Source organism: Platichthys flesus, chromosome 3 (genome assembly GCF_949316205.1).
Source record: "Platichthys flesus chromosome 3, fPlaFle2.1, whole genome shotgun sequence".
NCBI classification, from domain to species: domain Eukaryota; kingdom Metazoa; phylum Chordata; class Actinopteri; order Pleuronectiformes; family Pleuronectidae; genus Platichthys; species Platichthys flesus.
Genome location: NC_084947.1, coordinates 25,689,584 through 25,710,300, shown reverse-complemented (window position 1 = coordinate 25,710,300; position 20,717 = coordinate 25,689,584). Strand labels below are relative to the sequence as shown.

The following is a 20,717-nucleotide window of genomic DNA, read 5'->3' as shown; positions in this document are numbered from 1 at the left end:
CCGAGACGACACATCCGGTTCCTTTGTTTACTGTGTTTTTGAGAAGAGCGCGGTACAGAGCCGGCACTTCCTTTTTGCGTGTTACCGTCAGAGATATTGTGCGGAGATTTACATCTGTTAAAAGATAAATCTCACGTAACTGGACTGCCTGCTTTGCTAGTAGTTGTCTCTGACGATGTTTCCTGATCTCTCTCTCTCTCTCTCCTCCTAAACCTGTTTTTACACACGTCCCGACCTACATTTATACATTTCATGTTACATGGAGAAATCTAGATTTAACGAGCATTTATACATCTCGACGCCATTCGGCGCCAAAACCACGAGATAAGAAATCTCTTTGTCTTAAAGATCCCCTTTGTTAAGGTCAGTGACCAGCAGCCATTTTGCTTTTCGCAACGTGGCTTCACTAAGGTAACCTCCATCTTGGAAGTACGTGAATGTAACATCACCTTGAATTCGGCCAGAGGACGTCACCACGTCATTACGCCATAGCCACTCCCCTTTCTCTTTCTTACACACACACACACACACAGACACACACGACCACACACACACACATAGATACTCCGTATTACATGTGTGACAATTGTGATAAGTGCTGCTGCTGTTGTTACCATCTTTGAAATATTGGAGTTTGTTAAATGAAGAATCATTGAAATAACAATAACTTTATTTCCCCTTTTTAATAAATACTTTTGTAATTAAAGTATTTGTATTTCTGTGATTATTTGTGCATATGTATGTGTATACAGCTGGATTACTATAGCCTGTGTTCGAACTTAAAACCCTTCATTGTTTATTATATAATCATTAATACTAAATATTGAGATTATTAATATAACCTATATCATTCAGACTGATATTTAAAGATTGAATTGTTGGTCCCTGTAACCAGGGTGGTGCCCCGCGACAATAAGCAATGATTACAGATTTGTATTATTCTTAATTGATAATTTTATTGTTTTCATTAATTATTTTAACTATTATTAATGGATAACCGTATCATTTCTAATTAAATGTGTTACTATTCTTAATTAATAGCTTTATCATTTTTGATTATTTTTAAGAAATAATTGTTATTTTAATAATCATATTTCATGATTATTAATAATTAGCCAACGTCAATTCTACTCCTACTATTGCACAACAACAATTAAGGTCAGTCAAATTCTGAAGTGTGTCAGAAAAGAGAGGCAGTGACTTGGTCACTTTTACCCCCTAATCAAAGAGGGATGATGGCTGGTATCAAAGAAATGAATTCCCTCAGGCTGCTGAATGTCAAACTGGAACAGTGAGGTCAATTTGTTTTGTTTGCTTTTTTTAATTTGTGATCATTAAATTGTATTTTTTCAAATTTGTTGACTTTATTTCTGAACTTCCAGTCTGTTTCAAGTTAATAAATATCATCTATTTATATTCATGATACTTTACTTACTGATGAATGTTACTAGTGAATCAATTTTATTTTAATAAGAAACTTTTATATTGTCCTGAGTGTTGTTTGTTCAGACTTTGATGTAACTGAGTTTCCACGAAATTCAAAACTTGAGATGGGTTTATTTTTTTTGTCAAACCACTGGAATGTCTCCAAGAAATGAAGGAGAGGATTGACTCTTTCAAACAATGCTCTATGATCTCATAGGTTTTCACAGACTAAATGTCAGATAGAAATAAATAACTCAAGACAAACAACTGCACTTAAAAAATTATTCATGAGACTTATGAGTGACTATATCTACTCACGTGGAGTTCTTGTACTGCAGGAAACCAAATTCATCCCTTTGTCCATCTGGGCACAGAGACTGCATGATGGGAATGATGCCAGCAGACGTGAGCGGGGCTGCGCTGTAAAAGGCTGGAGACAGGGGGGGAACAAACCCACAGACAATGGAAGAGGATGGGGCAGGATGGTGGTAAAGATAATACAGAGGATGAAGATGTAGAAAAAGAGGAGGATGAGGTAGGGAGTTTGTCATGAAAATAAAATCAGGAGAGCAAAAAGAGACAATGAGCAATAGAAAAGCAGAAGGAGAGAATCTGTGTTAGAGTGGGAAAAGAGTAAAAGATCTTGACATGCCACCTGAAGGGCAGCAGAGCAGCTAATGGTCAGAGAGGTTCCCACATGTCAATGCTGACCACACAGGTCTTTCATCGTGTTGCTTCTCAGGCTGGCTGAGGGAAAAAAAGGGAACTTCAGCTCTTGATAATCGCGCAATGTTTCCGTGGTTACTGTACGGCTCTGCTTGTGTGTGAGTGTTTAACTTGTATGGTACATCCACCCACCAAAACACTTCCTACTGTCCTCCAGCTCACTCCCTCTCATCATCCATATCATCCACCTGTCCCTCTCTGATAACAAGAATAAAGTCATTTCATGACGGTTGGAATAATATATAATTATGTTTTATATGAAGACATTTATGAAGAATGTGTTGTATATTTTAACTACTTCTTTTTATTATTTCTTATTCATTTGAACATGGGAGGGAAAAGTTTGTATTTAACAAAATACACTGTCTCGAAGTGCATCAGGCTTTCTGTTGTAGTTTGTCTCCTGATCTAGAAGAAGGCCATCACTGTCAGTTTGACCTATGCATGCCCTCTTGACCTATCAATCGGGCAAAGTAAGCCAGTAATGTTACGTTGTGGAGGCCGCAAGCAAGTAAAAGCTTCCTGAGCAGACAATTAGGAAACCAGAGCTTCTGAGAAGCGACATGTGGAAGTACTTTGGTTTCGGCAAAGTGATGATCAAAGGTGAAACTGCCATGAAACTGCCTTATAACACATCTGTGGGCTCAGCTGTTTAGCTGTAGCTATGGAGGTACCACAGACGAGCAGAGCAGCATCAACTTTGTCTGACTCATGTCAAATTTTTTGGACTGCTGTCAAAGACATCAAGGGGTGGCTGAAAGCTCCAGCAGAAAAATAGTCAGGTGACCTATAAAATCGTTGCATATGTTATCTAAGGAAGGAAGTTGCTGGTATAAGTATTTCTTAGTCTCATGACATTGAAGATAGGGTTTTTCATTTGTTTCTGAATCTTTTTTAATGTTAACTATTGAATTCCTCTTCACGTCCTGAAGGCCATCAATAACTAAAGTTGACAGAATGAAAAACAGTGTCTGTGGTGATAAACACACTCGGCGTACCTGTCTGTCACTAACCAACCTGTCTACCTGTGCTCTAACTGTGCATTACACACCGCTGAAGCAGAGACTAGTCACAGCATTGTCGGCTTCTAGCAGCTGTCAGTGTGTATTCATGTGTCCTGGGGATGTAGCTTTGACAAGAGGGCTGACAGGGTGGGATGTATTGTTTCCGTTGTCTCCAAGTGTAGCCTGCTCTTGCCAGCTCTTCCAGGATTATCAACCCTAGCTTTATTCAAAATAATTATCTACGTCCTCAATGAGTTTTACAATCCATTAGTGTTGCGGTGAAACTCTTCCTCTTATTTTTAACTGCACTTACTCATGAGTGACAAAGCCCTCTCACACTGTATGCTATGTCTGAAAAGGGGGTTATGTTTGCTGATACCTGCTGACTGTAAAACACTCGGGACCATCATTACGTGACAGGGATTTTGGCTGCTGTTATTTTTACATGTAACGTGTCCTGTGTCCTGATGCTAGGGCACTCCAGTGAAAAGAGATGTTTACTTTCCTGATAAGCTAAAGTTACACTAAACCTCTAACCTATACCTCTACATAGCAGAGAATATTAATATAATGCATTCAAAAGCATATGAAACATCATGCAGGACATGCAGGTGTTCAAATAAAGACAATCAGGAGCTTGACTACTTCTGAGTATAAATTAAATTCAGCTCTCTGCATTATTCTAATTTAGCTTAAGCCTATTTTACGATTGAGCAGACATTCACATTTTTGCACCATGTATTTTAGGACATTTATTTAAATCCTTTGTATGTATCTTCTACTTTGTAACATATTAAGGATTGTAAGAGAAGCTTTAGGATTTATATGCATCACCTTGGATAATACAAAGGTGCTTTGTTGATGGTTAAAGGGTCTAGCAATCAATTATCAATATTTTATATTTTATATTTTATTGTATTTTATTGTAGTCAAATGTACCGGCTGCTATGACGACTTAATTTCCCTTCGGGGATGAATAAAGTAATCTATCTATCTATCTATCATGTGATAATTCACAGTGTAATTTAGTGTCTGAATAATGGAAATGAGTCCAGGAGCAAGTGGAAAATGTAAAGATATGAAATAAGTAAATTTCTTAAGCTCATTGACATCGGTCCCCTCTGACCTGCAAGGTAATAAAGGTGTTACATCTTCACTCCATTGTTAAGTTAACAGAGACAGCTTTTAGTGCACAACCTCATGTATGGAACAAGAATTACGCGGTTTCACAGACTCAGTCAAATGTGTCTAACTGACTCTGTGCCCACAAATCCCACAGCACACAGGTAGCGGCTGCACATTTAAAGTCACAGGAAGCACATATGTGTCTTGTATAATTCAGTCACTGCACATAAACAAACTGAAGAGCAAATGTTGAAAATCTTTTGTTGACTTCTGAAAGAAATAATAAAACCAAAAGGGTGACAATGATTGGTCACATAATCAGTAATTGTTTCATTGACTTTACTGTGAACACTGTGACTGTGTGTACAGATCAGATTATTTACATCAGTATTCATGTAAGTGTGTTCCTCTGTGGTGATGGTGGAGCTCAGTCACTGAGAGGAACACACTCACAGGGGGAGGTAAATTAATGTAAACACACATACACACACACACACACTTTATTCAATCAGAGGCTCATTGACGTTGGAAGTTGGAAACATGTGCAAAGAAAAAAAATATATTTATCCAAGAAAGATCTCTTCCACCAAAGACAATTCAATGAGAATCTACGGTGCCCAGAAGTTATAAATGAACTGTACAAACTGAAAACAGTGTCATGCTCATTGTTCTTACCAGAATTGTATTGTGTGCCAGAGCAAAGTGGTTTTGTTCGTAAAGAATGGGTGCAGTGATTTACTGTTATTTTTTGGCTCATTATCAAAACAGTACTATGCACAACTTAGGCAGTTGCCAATCAAGCCTACTATACATTGGGCGGTTGCGGCTCAGGAGGTAGAGAGGTTCGTCCACAGACCAGAAGGAAGGTGGTGCGATAATCTTATCCAATCTGTATTCGGTACAGTGGAAGAATGGTGTGTGGTAGAAAAGGTACTGCTTGTATAGAGTGCTCTACAGTCATGATTGATTCTATCCACCAATTATCCTGGCAGAACAACCAAAACCGAAACATGCAAAGTGCATGTGGAGCAGCCACAAAGCTGCTCCATCTTTTTTCATTGTGTTGATATTATTTTACAAGATCTCCACTTTGTTCTTTCCTCCATGACTTTAAGCAAAGAGAACTTTCTCATTCAAAATAAGTGATTCTTCATACAAACAAGATTATTAATCACACAGTGGAGTTTTGAAATTCAACAAAAAATCTAAGAACAAAAGTGTTGTGAGCCGCTGAGTGGATGAAATGTGCAGGTTCTCAGAGATGGTCATCCATGATATGTAGGAATCAGTAAAAGGCTGCACACAACCACAAAACCAGGAAATGAATCATGTATTCATGAATGTATCACATCAGCCACAATCAGGTGTGAGGATAAAATTAGGTGATGGTGACACTTACACACTGGTCCGTCCGACACGTTGAGAACATGCATCATGCAGAGGAGAAAGAAAAACATCGCCGGAAAGAAGGAACAAAAAAGGAAGAACAGCAGAGACGAGACAGAGATAAAGTGAAAACACAAAAAACAAATTAATTTGATGCTACAGTGGCTACTACTGAGAACAAGGTCAAAATAAGGACAGAACAACAACAAATAAATGTTGAACTAATGGAGTCACAGAACACAATGGAAGGCAAATCACATATTTCTACAGCAGCATATGAACAAAAACCCTCCCTATACAGTGTGTAGGGTTGAGAAATAAAATATTATATTTATGATGATTTTTATGAAATCTACTGAAACTAAGAATATGTTTTTGATTCACTTTTTACAGAGGCTGTACAGAGGCTCGCTCATATATTTATGTCACATTAGGTCCACAATAGGTTCTCTGACATTCTTGGAAGGGGAGGTGATATTGAGGAGGAACCAGTTGGCTGCAATATGCAGTTCCACGACAGGATGCCACTAAATTCTACACACTGAACCTTGAAAATGGAGACAGATTCAGGCAAAAATGAGCCAGCAGAGTTCCCTTTCTATATTTGAAACATAAAATAATGTAAATTAAGGTGGAGTGGAGGACAGAGGACGTCACTCTAACACAACTGTAAACCTCCACCATCCCTCCCCTCAACCCCTCAGAGATGTTGTGCTGTGTGCACATTTAAATAAGGAATTAAATCAGTCTGTGGAACATTAATTGAAGATGCCTCTAAAAACTTTGAAGATGCGAGAGCTCAGATCTCAGAGCCACGTCAGATTCTCTCACTTGTGCAACAATAATAGAATCATGCTTAAAATGTCAAAACATCGTTCTACTGAAACCATGCCAACTCAGAGATGCATTCAAATTAGTATAAAAACTGAACTCTCACATCATTTAAGCAGGAGCGTTGCAGTCTAAATTTGAACTCATATTAATTTAAATTGAAATGGGACTTCACAGAGTAGCCTGTTCTACACATGCCTGTTTGGAATGGGCTGTTTGTTGCAGCTCTCCTTCTGAAACTGCAATGGTGAGCTGCAGTAATTGAGCTGCAGCAAACAAAGACCTGCTGCAGGACTCACAGAACCCTCAAGCTGCACGACTGCTGCAAAAAGAGCAGTTCACCTGTATATTAAAAGTTTGATGAAGCACAACTCAGTACTCAGAGCCCAAAACTTGAGAATCTGTTTTTGTTCCATTTGTCATGGTCACATTCCATTAACATTTATCTTATGTGAACGTCCAAATTATACCAAATTTGACACTGCACTTCCTCAGGCCATCACGCTCAGGCCTCACTGCTCGCATGAAGGAGCACCAACAATTGTCTGTCATTTACACTGGCAGTGTGTCTGCTGAGGTTCTGCTGCGGAGCTGCTTTGTGAGGTTTCTGGTATAACTACTGTCTTTAATCAAATAAAAGTATTCCACATATTCCACAAGTGAACATTGAAACTGTGGTGAAAGATCATTTTCAGTCTATTTTGCTTTGAACCCCATGCGATGCGCAGAGAAACAGGCGAGACCTCTATTGTCTGATAGAGGTTCAGACTTGCTGAAGCCGCCCTGCTTGCCCAGCGGTTAACAATATCATGTCATCTCATGTGTGAAGGGACAGAGAAGAACATTTCTTGAGATGAGACAGCCACATACAGACAGAAAGTCTCTGTACTTGTACTCTGTGTAATGACAATAAATTGAATCCAATCCAATCCAATCCAATAAGTCGTAGATGTCAGTTCTCTGTTCTAAGCAGGGCTCATTGATAGCACAAAAAAAACAGTGCTTATTGATTTGAAACAGTTTGACAAAAAGCTCTGTTGTTTTTCAGCTGACCCTCTGGCACTGGGGACGAGGGGGGTTAATCAGTGAAAAACAGTCTTGGCATAAGTGGTGTGGCTCTTGTCTCTCTAAGAGGTTCTTTCCTCGTTTTGAGATGCTTCCTCCTCTAGCGCTCTTCTATTTTTAAGGTTTCACAAGGGTCTATTCTGGGTCCCCTCATATTTGTTCAGCAAGTGAAACGTATAAAAACCACAGCTGTTACAAAACACTGCTGCCAGGCTATCAAAACAATCTGAGAGAAGCAACCACATCACGCCCATCCTTCCTGCTCCTCACTGGTTTACTGTGAATTTTACAGTTGAATTCAGGCACCAGTTCATATCTGTGATCCACTGTTATTTCTAATCGATTTCAAATGCTCTCCAGATCTCAACTTGTTGCTGACAGTGACCAGGCCTTTGTTGTACAGACCCATCAACAGTTGAACTTGCTGCCTGAGGAGCGAAGACAGATATTTAAAATAGTCTCCAATTTTAAATGCATTCTTAAAACTCGCTTTCGCCTTATGGCTTTTTCTGTGTATTTTTATAGTGAATGTTTTTGGATTATTAGGCTACTTTTATTACTATTTTTCTAGCTATGTTACTGTGTTTTAAAAAGGTGATGTATAGATAAAATAATTCCCTTTACTATACACATCTGTAAGTCAAAGAAAACACGTCTTTTTATTACCACCATGTACAGAAAAGAGAAAAAGACAAATTTGTTCCACTAGCAGTAACAGCCGTTTGTGTCACTACAATTAGCAGGGTGTATTCACTAAACCTGCAAATACAAAAGAGCCCAACTGCGGTTCCTATTTGCATAAAAAATAGCTGTTTACATGCACATTTGGCATGTAAACAACAAACGACAAACGACAAAAGGAGGCTGCAGCTTATCATCCGTTCTGCTGAGAAGGTAATCGGCTGCATCTGCCATCTCTACAGGACCTGTTTGCCTCTAGGTCCCTGAGGCGTGCAGGCAAGATTGTGGCTGATCCTTCCCACCCGGTTCACAAACTCTTTGAGGTTCTTCCCTCGAGCAGGAGGCTGTGGTCCATCAGGACCAAAACCGCCCGCCACAAGACAAGCTTCTTCCCGGCTGCCGTTGGCCTCATCAACAAGGCCCGGGACCCCCACCTGACTCAGACTTTATTCCACGCCCACACCTCAAGGATGTGTTAAATTAATAAATTCACATATTATCTCATATTATATTATACTGTATTACATTGCATATTGCAATTGGACACTGTTTACTGTTTTGCATTTTGCATTTCACTTTTTACTTCACTTTTTATATCTTCTATCTTTCATATATTTTTATTCAGAAATGTTTATGTCAAAATAAATGCTACTTTGTATAAATATTGGAAATGAGTGAGTAAATAAGAAGTAAACAGTGAGTAAATATATACTGGTTTTCTATTTTTTATTGCTTTTCCTATGTATGTTGTATTTATTGCGTTTTATGTTTCTATGTTCATTGTATGCACCAATAACCAGAGCAAATTCCTTGTAGGTGTAAACCTACTTGGCAATACAATACTTCTAATTATGATTCTGATTCTAATGGAGCACAAAGAAAATAAATTTGCTGCTGAACTGAATATAAGTTAAAGAGAAGACTGTTTCGTAAGTGGAAACATGCATTTATCCCACAAGAAGACAGATGTATGTGGGGAAATATCAGGTAAGACCAGTATAGATATCAGTATAAATAATGCTTTAACAAGGTCAAGGGATCAGAGTGTGGTGTTTTAAAAAAATCATTTTGGCCAAAATATCCAAAAATGCTTAATAACAATGTGGTGCAATGTAATTAATGTTTCGATAGACTTGGATAACAGGAGCCTTCACATTGCCGTCTCTGTGTATGTCCCAATATGTCTGTCTACCTTCCTTGACAGGAATCGCTGGCTTCTTCTGCCTCAGGCCCAGGAGGATGAAGAAGAGGACAAGCGGGATGAAGATCTCAAAGGCCAGGACCCACTGGATGGTAAAAAGACAAAAAAGGGACAATGTTAATTGTGCTGCATTTTCTGGGAAACCTAGCCAACACTAAGTCCAGTTTCAGCTCAGTGATCCTCCTCCATGGTTACCTCACATACTCTCACACTGTCCTTGTCACTTCCCATCTCCCTGCTCGTGGCTCACACTGTGGAATAGATTCCGTTTGGGTACTGTCACACAGAAATCCATTACACCAGGGAGGGAGTGTGAAGGATGTACAGTCTGCTGAACATGCACTTTCTGCTTATGGCTGCCACTGACAAAACCTTTCCACTGTGGCAGTCATTTCAAAACATGTGCAGTGTATCATTCGTATGTGTGTTGCAGCCTTTCTACTGCGCACAGTGGACATATGAAGGAAAGACACTCACATAAACTCACAGTGATTAGAGTTTATTCCAGTACTGTCTGTCCTCCTACACTCATCCTCACTAAGCAATTATGAGCTGCTGTTTTATACTGTAAAAGTGCCAAGGACGTTTATCATCTAACAAACTGTTCCCTGTCCTTCCTCACTCTGTTTCCTTTTCTTGTCTTTCATTAGTACCCAGGCTGACAAAGAAGTACAATCGGTAGTAAATAATTCCTTTTGCCAGCATCTCAACTGGACACATAGTAGCATGCACATTGCCAAAGCTGGCAAATCATAAATCACCTTTAGACTGCTTGTGAGGATAGGAGAGGAGAGGAGAAACAACAGTGAGATGATGAGTATGTCTGGATATAAATTATCAATGACTAGGTTCATACAACCGGCCCAAGTGGCCCGAATCTGGTTTTTCCTCCCTGTGTGACCCAGATCTGATTGTTCAATGACAGTGTGAAAAGCACAAATCGCATGACCTGTATCCAAATTCATGCCACTTGAATCCTCATGATTTTGTTCAGGCGAAGGGGCTGGCCGGAGTCACCTGGGGATAACAAACATGGAAGACAGCTGCGACAGAGGTAGTCAGTGGAGGGACTGAACGTCTAGTTAATAGACGTTCACTTTCATATTGTAAATACAGATAATTTATCTTGCAAATTATTAGGTAAATTATCTGTATTTACAATATATATGGTAAATGGTCAGCACTGAAAATGCTATTTTTTCATTCACTTATTCTCACACATTCATACAGTGTATCTATGTGCTACTCTGTCTCTATCACACATCACTAACACACTGTCAGCACAGCTGTCAGGGGCAACTGGGGTTTAGTATCTGGCCAAATTAAACTTTGGCACACAGAATAGAAAAGCCTGGGATCAAACCCCAAACTTTTTGTTTAATGAATTAACTGTTTCACCTACTGAGCCACAGCTGCCAAGGCTTCCCTTTTTTTAATCTCTCTCTATAAATTATAATACCACACGGTATGATGGCAAGGCCATTTAAAGCCACTGAAGCTTCTAACATGGATCATGATGACAAAGTGTGCGTGGTTCAGATATTACTCGTGTTGTGGGGACCTACATCTATTTACACAGTCATATGTTTTAGATTTATGGTTAGAGAAAGGTTAGGTTACTTTTAGGAAGGTAGTAGTAAAGGTTACACTCCCAAATATGGCTTATGAGTGTGTAGAGATAGTACTTTCAAGAATATGTGCAGATTATTAGAAGTCAGTGAATTGGTTTAGTTTTCTTTTTTTATCAGTTATTACATTATTACACATGTTGTCCGACAGGTAAAGAAATATGAGCAGTGAGACAATCAGACAGATTGAAAACTGTAAACTGTTCTGCTTCTGCTTAGACCAGCTGTATTTGCGACAACGTGGTCAAGCACCGGTTTATTTCTATGTGCAAGTTAACTGCTGCTTTGTGTCTGACTTATCTGAAGCCTTATCTGATGTCCTGCAGAGGATCGCCAGAAAATTGCATCTGGCCTCTCTCTGCAGTTTACCTTTCACACATGCACAACGCCACAGAGGATTTCCTGCACAAAAAATAGTAACACATCCTACAGTGGATTCAGGTGATGGTTGGTGCAGCGGGCCTGATGCATAATGTTATGTATTAATTCCACATGTTCCTGTTTAAAGAACATCAACACCGGTGTTGGCTCCTATCACCACAAAGACTCGTCTAAGTATATAGCTCTGCTTTTCATATTTCGTTTTTTCTTTTTTTCTTCTGCAGAAACTCAAGAGGTTCTCACTTAAACATTTGTGTTCACATATTCACCCCCTTAGAGAAACTGGAGTTCAGTTCATGTCTGGAAGCAGCTTGAGTGTCGGACTGCAATTGTTCCTTAGACCACTGGATTCTGTAGTGATGTCACCACACTCAATAAGTTAAAATAGAGTAAAATATTGTTATTACTGAAAGAAATTATTAAAACTGACAATGTAATTACCTGTTAATGTCCTTGAACAATAATCCCCCTCCCCCCTCCTCTCCTGACTTGAAGCTGGTGTAGAGAACATACCACACTCTATGAGTCATCAGAGCAGTGTGGTACAGCACAGTGGTAAGAAAGACATCCTCAAAGATGGATTTTAAATGGTGGCTTGGTCTTTTCAGTTGATTTATGCATCAAAACATATTTTCAGGTCACCAACTGTAGACTGTATATAATGATGGAAAACACGTGTCCACTCCATTCTACTATCCAGAAATTAAGCCCAAATATCCTGGATACAAAGGCTGCCATCTGTCACATTTCGAGATTGATTCTGCACAGTAGCAGATGGGAGATGACGTTACGGTATTAAAGTCAGTCTCAGCTGTCAATCATGAAGCTTGCACTAGAACACCCAAAAAATGATGAGACGTGCACTTTGGCTTCTTATTTCGGTCCATGTTCCATTTGCCAACTAGCCTGGATGCCAGACCGACTTAGCGCCGCCCACAACATTTGAGGTCGGGAAGTTCGGTCTGGAGAAATGATGCCCAAACAGAAACTGTTCGAACCAATCAAAATGTTTTTGCCATCCTTCCTACGGGATTCGGAAAATCTTAATCTATCAGCTGGCCCGATGGTCGCGAAGAAGATGGGACACGGAATGTCGCGTTCCAACCGTGTTATGAGGTTCTTACAGGACCAACAAACGCGATACGATTTGTTTGATGTGTTGTGGAGCTGTAATCCTAAACGGAGAACTTGTTCGTACGTGCATTCACCTTTACTGTAAATGACTATTACACCTGCCACTTTATGCATACTGTTTTAATCTGTTATTTTGTGTTGGGCTTGTTTGGGTTTACACGTAGCGACTCCCCTCGCATAAATACCTGCAGTTTAATGAGTGGACCATGTCAATAGACGCACCAGATCCCTCGCTTGCGGACCAGTGCAATAAGACACCAGGCACAAGGATAGGAGCAGGAACAACGACCGGATGCCAGCTGTGCGGCATTTCTAAAAACTTACGGTTGAACCCCCTTCGCCAGCAGAACGAGGTAAGAAAGCTGGTCCCATTTACTTTGCTGCAGGTAGCGCGGAATGGAAGTCGCTATGTCACATTAACGCATCAGTCAACGCAGGGGCGTTGTTAGGATCATGAGACATCGGGGGCTTAGCCCAGGGGCGAACATTGACTTTCCTCACTTAGAGATGGTTGCTATCTATGCCAACGCAATGTGGATATGCTGCCCGTTCTATGGCCAGGGGAGAAACTGAAGCAATTCATCTAAATGTTCTAAAACATACATGACTGCTTGGGAAAAACGTTTGCTTTATAATGAGCGAATGTTATCGCGGGGCTATAATTAAAAAAAAATAAAATAAAATAAAAAAAAAAAAAAAAAAAAAAAATTGATGCGAAATTGATCCGGGGCTATTCATAAAACATCCGGGGCTAAAGCCCCGGACGCCCAGGGCTAACGACGCCCCTGAGTCAACGCATCGGGCTGTTACATTTACTGTTTCTCTCAAAAACTGCTGATCGTGTTGCTAAGTCCTCCGTGTTTCCTTTAATTATTTTTACAACACCAGCAAAAATCGTTTTTACTGATCTTCTTCTTCTACTTCTTCCAGCGTGCGTGCAGTTGAGGTCTGTTGATAACAACTATGTGTCGCTTTACATACGTCACATACTTGTGCTCTGATAGGATGTGGGTCTATCCAAGTGAGCGAAGAGGCATTTTTTTCCCTGGTTCGGTTGAAACACGCCCCATAATCACAGCCCAATGGAGCGGTATCAGACTCATATTCTGACTAGAATTATGAGTATGACAACGTCAGGCTATTTGCTAATATGGAGATGGGAGGATTTGCTTACCTCTACTGCAGCAAACCACCAGGGGGAGAGCAAGACGCTTTGGTTTCACTTTTAGACATTTACCATGTCTTCCATTGGTTCTTTTTCATGTGTGTAAGCAGAGAGTGAGGTGAGGGGTTTTCAGCTGCAGCATTCAATTTCACCACTAGATGTCACTAAATGGTAAACGCTGAACCATTAAAGCAGGGGTGTCAAACATATGGCGCGTGGGCCAGATAGGGCCCGCCAGGGGGTCCAGCTCGGCCCGCCGGATACAAGGCATGCTAAAAAAAAAAAATTAAGAAACAAAATTAAAAAATAAATTGAAATAAAAAAATAAAAAAGCCATCTTACACCATTCTCAAACTGGTGGGGCTCAGAGGCATAACAGGTGGGGCACGTGACCAGGAGGGGGAAATGTGAGGCAGAACTAATGTTTTGACGTCCGCATCTCTTTAACGTTGGAACAGCAAACAAATTGTTCATTCACCGTAGCCAGGGGTCGGCGGCTCTGCAGCAGCGCCCTGTACATTGTTGTGAATTTTGCGATCCCGTTCACATTAATTTGTTAAATTAACATTGCATCAGACCAGCATGAAATATCAGGAGCGGCAAATGTGGGTGTGTCCCCAGACAGCACACAACATTCGCTCCGAGAGACGCATAGTGAGATCAGAACTTGTTCCTGTGAAGCCGTCGGTCAGTGACAAACAAGACATAGTGTTCAAAAACCAAACTGGGGTACGTGGTGCGCAAAGTGTTTCAGGGGGTACGCGGTAGTGTGCACGGAGCCCTGGGGGGCTGGAATCTCACCTCAGCCGGGTTTGCACCGGCCCTCTCCTTTCACTTTCAATGCGTGCGTCAGACTCCTAGGTCCGTGTTCCAAGATGGGTCGAGGGGGGTACGAAGCGATTATGCTATGATCTTACTGGTCTGGCCCACTTGAGATCAATGTGGACAGTGTCTGTGGCCCCATAACTAAAATGAATTTGACACCCCTGCTGTAAAGGATCGGTGTTCTTCTGCTCATATTCACTGCAGTCCAGTGCAGTGGCGGCTGGCCAATAGGGGGCGCTAGGGCGCCGCCCCACCTGATTGAAGGTGATTTTTAAAAATTATTTTTATTTTTTTATTTTTTTCAAAATAATAATTTAAGTACTGCTTATTCTACAAATAAATATGTTTTGAATCCCATGAAAGCAACAAAGTCCAAATCTGAGGGGGTCTCTCATAGCTGAAGCTGTCTGCCATACCTAAAGTGTAAAGATGCTAATTAAATAACTGTTGATAAAGCAAGGGGATATGGTTGGGCAATCATATGTCTACAAAGTTTCAGTAATAAGTTAAAAAAGTAAAATAGGTACAGTTTAGTCAATCTAACATGCTAGTTAGGTGAAATGGTCAGCAGTTGGTGGTAATGAACTTCACTCAAGAATAGTGACTCCCTATTGGTTGAGAGGCGGGATCTAAACAAACACACGGGAGAGCACAGAGAGAAAAAGAGATGAGAAAGGAGACCGACTTTGTTGAACTATCAGTGAAGTAAAAGAGGGAAATTAATAAGGATGTTACAGCAGTATTAAGAAGGTGACGCCACTTTCAGTTTTGTACCTAAGAGTTTTTTGTTTTCATTCAGCTCGCGAAAGGGCACAGTATTCTATGTTCCGTTTTGGAGTTATCTAGCTGGCTCAGTATTGTGCACGTGTACAGTGCTAGCTGATTTAGCGGAGGTGTACCGCCGTCATCTAGCAAGATAACGTGCTGCTCAGGTAGCACCCGAGCAACCCGGACGCTAGCGGTTCCTTTGAGGCAGCCTACGTGGGAGCTACGCCACTGAATAGCGCCGCTAGCTACCGGGAACGCTAGCGGTTCCATTCAGCTACGTGGGACGACCAGTTGGCCAGGAACGATTGCCGGTTACACGAATGTGTACTATGAATCATCGGTTTTGTATCAGGGACTCCGTTCCGGGACTCATGCTAAAATGTTTAGATGTAGTTATTTCATATTTATGATATTTAACAATAAGCTTTCCTTGTCCTTGTGAGATACTAATGATATTTACATGGTGATTTCCACTGCTATGCGGATGACACCCAGTTATATTTGTCAATAAAACCTGAACAAAGTAATCAATTAACTAAACTTCGAACATGTCTCAAGGACATAAAAACCTGGATGACCCGCAATTTTCTCTTATTAAACTCAGACAAAACAGAGGTTATAATACTTGGCCCCAAACACCTTAGAGATGCATTATCTAATGATATAGCTGCGCTAGACGACATTGCCCTTGCTTCCAATGAAACAGTCAGGAACTTGGGAGTGATCTTCGATCCTGATTTATCCTTTAATAGTCACTTAAAACAAATTTCTAGGACCGCTTTTTTCCACTTGCGTAATATTTCAAAAATTAGACATGTCCTTTCACAAAAAGATGCAGAAAAACTAGTCCACGCCTTTGTTACATCGAGACTGGACTATTGTAATTCATTATTATCAGGCTCCAGCAGGAAGTCGTTAAAGACTCTACAGCTTGTCCAAAATGCTGCAGCACGTGTCCTGACGAGAACAAAGAGAAGAGAGCACATTTCTCCAATATTAGCATCGCTACACTGGCTTCCAGTTAAATCTAGAATAGAATTTAAAATTCTCCTCCTCACCTTCAAGGCCCTTAATAATATAGCGCCTGTATACCTTAAAGAGCTGTTAATACCTTATAAACCCACTAGAGCACTCCGATCCCAGAATTCAAGCCTACTTGTCGTCCCTAAATTCTCTAAAAGTAGAGTAGGAGCCAGAGCTTTTAGCCATCAAGCCCCTCGGCTGTGGAATAATCTACCACTTTCAGTTCGGGAGGCAGTCACCATCTGTTCGTTTAAAAGTAGGCTCAAAACCTTCCTTTTTGATAAAGCTTATAGTTAGAGCTAATTAGTGCGCCAGAACGTTACTTGTTCTATTTTATGACACATGACACACGGAGCTTCTCTTTCCAGCTTCTCCTTCCTCTTCTCCATCCCTATCCCCCTTCCCCGGAATCCCTTTGCTTTATCACCCGCAGATCCAGGGCCTCTGTGGCCGCACCATGGATTACGGTTTGTGGATCGCGCACCGGGGGTCGCGGTGTTGGATCCAGTGTGGCGGATTCTGAGTCATGTGGGCTGATCGTGGTGCTGGTGGCGGACCCTGTGTCGCGTTGGCATTGGGCACGGGTGGTGGACCAGGACCGCAGTGGTGGCTTGTGATGGGTCCTCCTGGTGGGCGGCGGTGGACGGTGACTGAGGACTGAAGTGGCGTCTGGTCTGGATGGTGGATCGTGGTCTAGATGGTTGCTGAGCATGGACTGTGCTTCATCAATGCTGCTAGAGACTTTGATTATTGATGATGTTCTCCTGCACGTGGCATCTATTGCACTTCTGTCCGTCCTGGGAGAGGGATCCCTCACATGTGGCTCTCTCTGAGGTTTCTACATATTTTTACCCTGTTAAAAGGGTTTTTTGTAGTTTTTCCTTACTCTTGCTGAGGGTTAAGGACAGAGGATGTCACACCCTGTGAAAGCCCTATGAGATGAATTGTAATTTGTGAATATGGGCTATACAAATAAAATTTGATTGATTGATTTGATTGATTGATATATAAACATTTAATTCTACTGTTTATTATGTGTAGTGACCTTTTTTAAAATGATGTGTGTGATACCATTCTGAATCATGCCAAGGAGAGGTTCTCTTTCACCAAGCACCTCATCAGTGCCACTCTGCTGCAAGGAGACTTGTTCCCCCAACACAGCTCCCAGATAAAGTTCCCAGATTCAGCGCTGGAAACCACTGTGGAAGCCTACCCCACACTGGACAAGGCCAAACTGAAGACAGAATTGTCCCTGGTCTATGAAAATGAAGAGTTCATGTCTTGCAGTGGCGCACTGGCTCTCTTCCAGGTTTTCATGGAAAACAACCTTCAGGACACATTCAGCGAGACTGTAAGTCTTTTAAAGATTCTCATCACCACACCGATGACCACAGCAGAATCAGAGAGGTGCTTCTCTACTTTAAAGAGGATAAAAACATTCCTTAGGAACACCATGGCACAAGACCGCCTGAACGCACTGGCTATGCTCTCCATGGAGAAAAACCTGATACAGAACATTCCTGACTTTAACACCAAAGTCATTGAGAAGTTTGCCACTCAGAAAGACAGAAGAGCAAAGTTCATGTACAAATAAGAGCACTCACTCCCTCTCACACATACTCTCAAACTCACTCACACACACTCTCAAATTCACTCACTCACACACTTTCAAACTCCCACACTCACTCACAAACTCACTCACACTCAAACTCCCTCACTCACACAAACACAAACACTCACACTCTCAAACTCACTCACTCACAAACAAACTCAGACATAAACTCACTCACTCATACAACTCAATATTTACACACAGTCTCCAGGTTTCAAGGGAGTGAGACATAAATGCTGATTAGACTCCAATTGGTACATTTTATGTTCCTATACCAGTTTTTCTGTATATAGTTAACTTTAATCATCCACCTGTAAATATTACAATAATATACAATGATATTGTAATTTGTACTAAGAGTATTCACTAATATATGTAATCCAATTGGTACATTTTATGTTCCTATTATACAGTTTTTCTTTGTATATAGTTATTTTTAATCATCAACCACTTGTAAATGTCTCTCAAGAACTTGAATTTTGTATTAAGAGTATTCACTAATATACATCTCATATCATTGTCATTATCTGTCAAACTGTTGTTTTTAAAGGGCAATTAAATAATTATTGTTTATCCCTAAAACAATGGTATCTTTTGGTTTGGGTTCTTTTATTGGGATAGTTACCGAAAGCTTCTGGCACCTACAGCCCCACCTAGAATAATTTTCACCAGCCGCCACTGGTCCAGTGTTAACTGGCCAAACTTTCATTCCAGTCATTTCAATAATGTCTATAGGATGTTTATTTTACCACTGAGAACTCTTCAACCCGGTCTGTAATGGCAATCTCCGACACCTGTATTTGTATGTAGTTCTAAAATTATATTTGAAATTACATGAAACAAACAATCGCTTTGGAGTTTTTTTTGTCACTTTAAATTTGCTTTATATATCCTTGGGAGCAGATACTCTTTCACAGAGTCCCAAATGTTGTACTGCCATGTTTCTACAGTAGCCCAGAACAGACCAACCGTACAATGGCACTAGAGAGAGCCATGCAACTTTATAATGTACCTGAAGACAAATGTTGCTTCTCCTTTAAGCTTAGAAGAGTGGTATTCAGTTGGATGCAATATGCAACTTCACAAGTAAATGCCACTATATCCTTAAAACTGTAGGTAATGCTGTTACTTAAGAGCTTGTAACCATTTGACTAACCCAATAGGAGACATAGCTGTTCATTTACAGCCATGCAAATCAAAATTTGTGTAGGATTTTTCTTATTTCATAAATAGGTTAAACATAGAAAGACACATCAAACCAATTTCAAATTAGAGGAGAATAATAAGAACTTTGCCCAAATTCATATTTTAATTTCACTCTTCACAATCATTCACATACACACTACTGTACTGACATGCAAGCATGGTACAGCCAGGCACCAGCACACACAGACACACAAACAGATTCTGCTGACTGTAGAATCATTATTATTCATCAACTAGAGACAGTCATCATGTGTTGCACACCAGTGACGACATTCACAACATTTGGAACCATAAAGCACACAGTGTTTGAGACTTAGAGAGTCAGTGTGGGCAGAGTTGCTGGGTGGTTGAAAACCCTGCACTGTCATATACACACACAAACAAAGGTCAATTTAAGGCGCACATCTCAGAGGAAGTTGTAGCAGCATACAAACATTTTGTGGAGAGTTGGCTGATATATTCAGTCTTGGCCTTTCATGGCTCTTTGTCATAGATTCCTTGGTGAAAAATTAACAATTGGTCTTATCACCAGTAGAATGAAGACAAATGAGGAGAGACGACAAGCTAAAGAAGGACCACAGAGAGAATATGAAGTTTTCACAATATTAGTAGCAACAAACACTGCAAGTGTCCAAACTGTCAAAATTGCAAACTGCTTTCATGGGATTTTTGTTGAAAGGTTATGTTTGTTTAACTAAAACAGAGCTGTAAGAGAATAGTGTAAAACCAAAGAGGACCATGATGCCCTTTTTAGAAATGTGATGTTATACATTTCTAATCTGTAGTTTTACATTATTTTTATAAATAGAGATTTGGCTCCTTAAATAAGGATTTAAATATCTTGAGTCTAAGTGATGCACTGTTATGAGCTTTGTTATGATGTGATCTGCTGCTGCTGATAGATCTGATGGAATTCGTTGTTTCGAAATGTTGTAGTCTTGTAATGTTAGAAAAAGTCTTGAGGGCCCAATGCAAGTTGACAACATGTTTTTCTCTGAAACCTCTTTGACTTTCTTTGTTGACACAGTTATGAAAAAGAGAATATGATCCATTACAGGTGACCTTATATCAGGTAGAACAGATTTTTCTACCTTTCTCAACAGTTACCTATGAAAACCCTAAAACCACTGTACATTGAGACCACTCTCCGGAGATAGTGTGTGCAACATATATGTGCTTTTCTTTGTCTGGAGGGAACTGGAAAGAGCCTGAAGAGTGCAGAGAAATTGAGGAACCAAACCAAGTTTGTAGTTGCACCTTTACTAAAGGTAATACAAGATGGAGGTGGACACAATGATTCAGGAACAGCACTGGATCCATTGTCTGGCAGTGGTTTGTGTATCACAACGGACCTAATGAAAAAACAGCAGTGATCTGCTAAATATGCAGAAGAAGGTATGTGACATCTCCTCATAGCCAAGTACACAATCACGGTTTATAGGGTTGAGACAAATGCTTATCCCCCTTTTCAGTAAAATCAGAATACTTGAGTACACTACGTTGATGTTGAATCATATATTTCTACAGATAA

The 20,717-nt window shown here is 40.4% G+C and overlaps 1 protein-coding gene across 1 annotated transcript in view; it reads right to left on the bottom strand.

Annotated features, from left to right (window-relative positions):
- Nucleotides 1-20,717, bottom strand: part of abca2 (ATP-binding cassette, sub-family A (ABC1), member 2) — a 70,446-nt gene that overhangs the window by 36,192 nt on the left and 13,537 nt on the right. Inside the window, exons 2-3 of the mRNA XM_062384851.1 lie at nt 9,436-9,529; nt 1,744-1,855 (exon numbers count right to left, since the gene is read on the bottom strand). Of these exons, the coding sequence (XP_062240835.1) occupies nt 1,744-1,855; nt 9,436-9,529 (206 nt within the window). The remainder of the gene's footprint in view (nt 1-1,743; nt 1,856-9,435; nt 9,530-20,717) is intronic.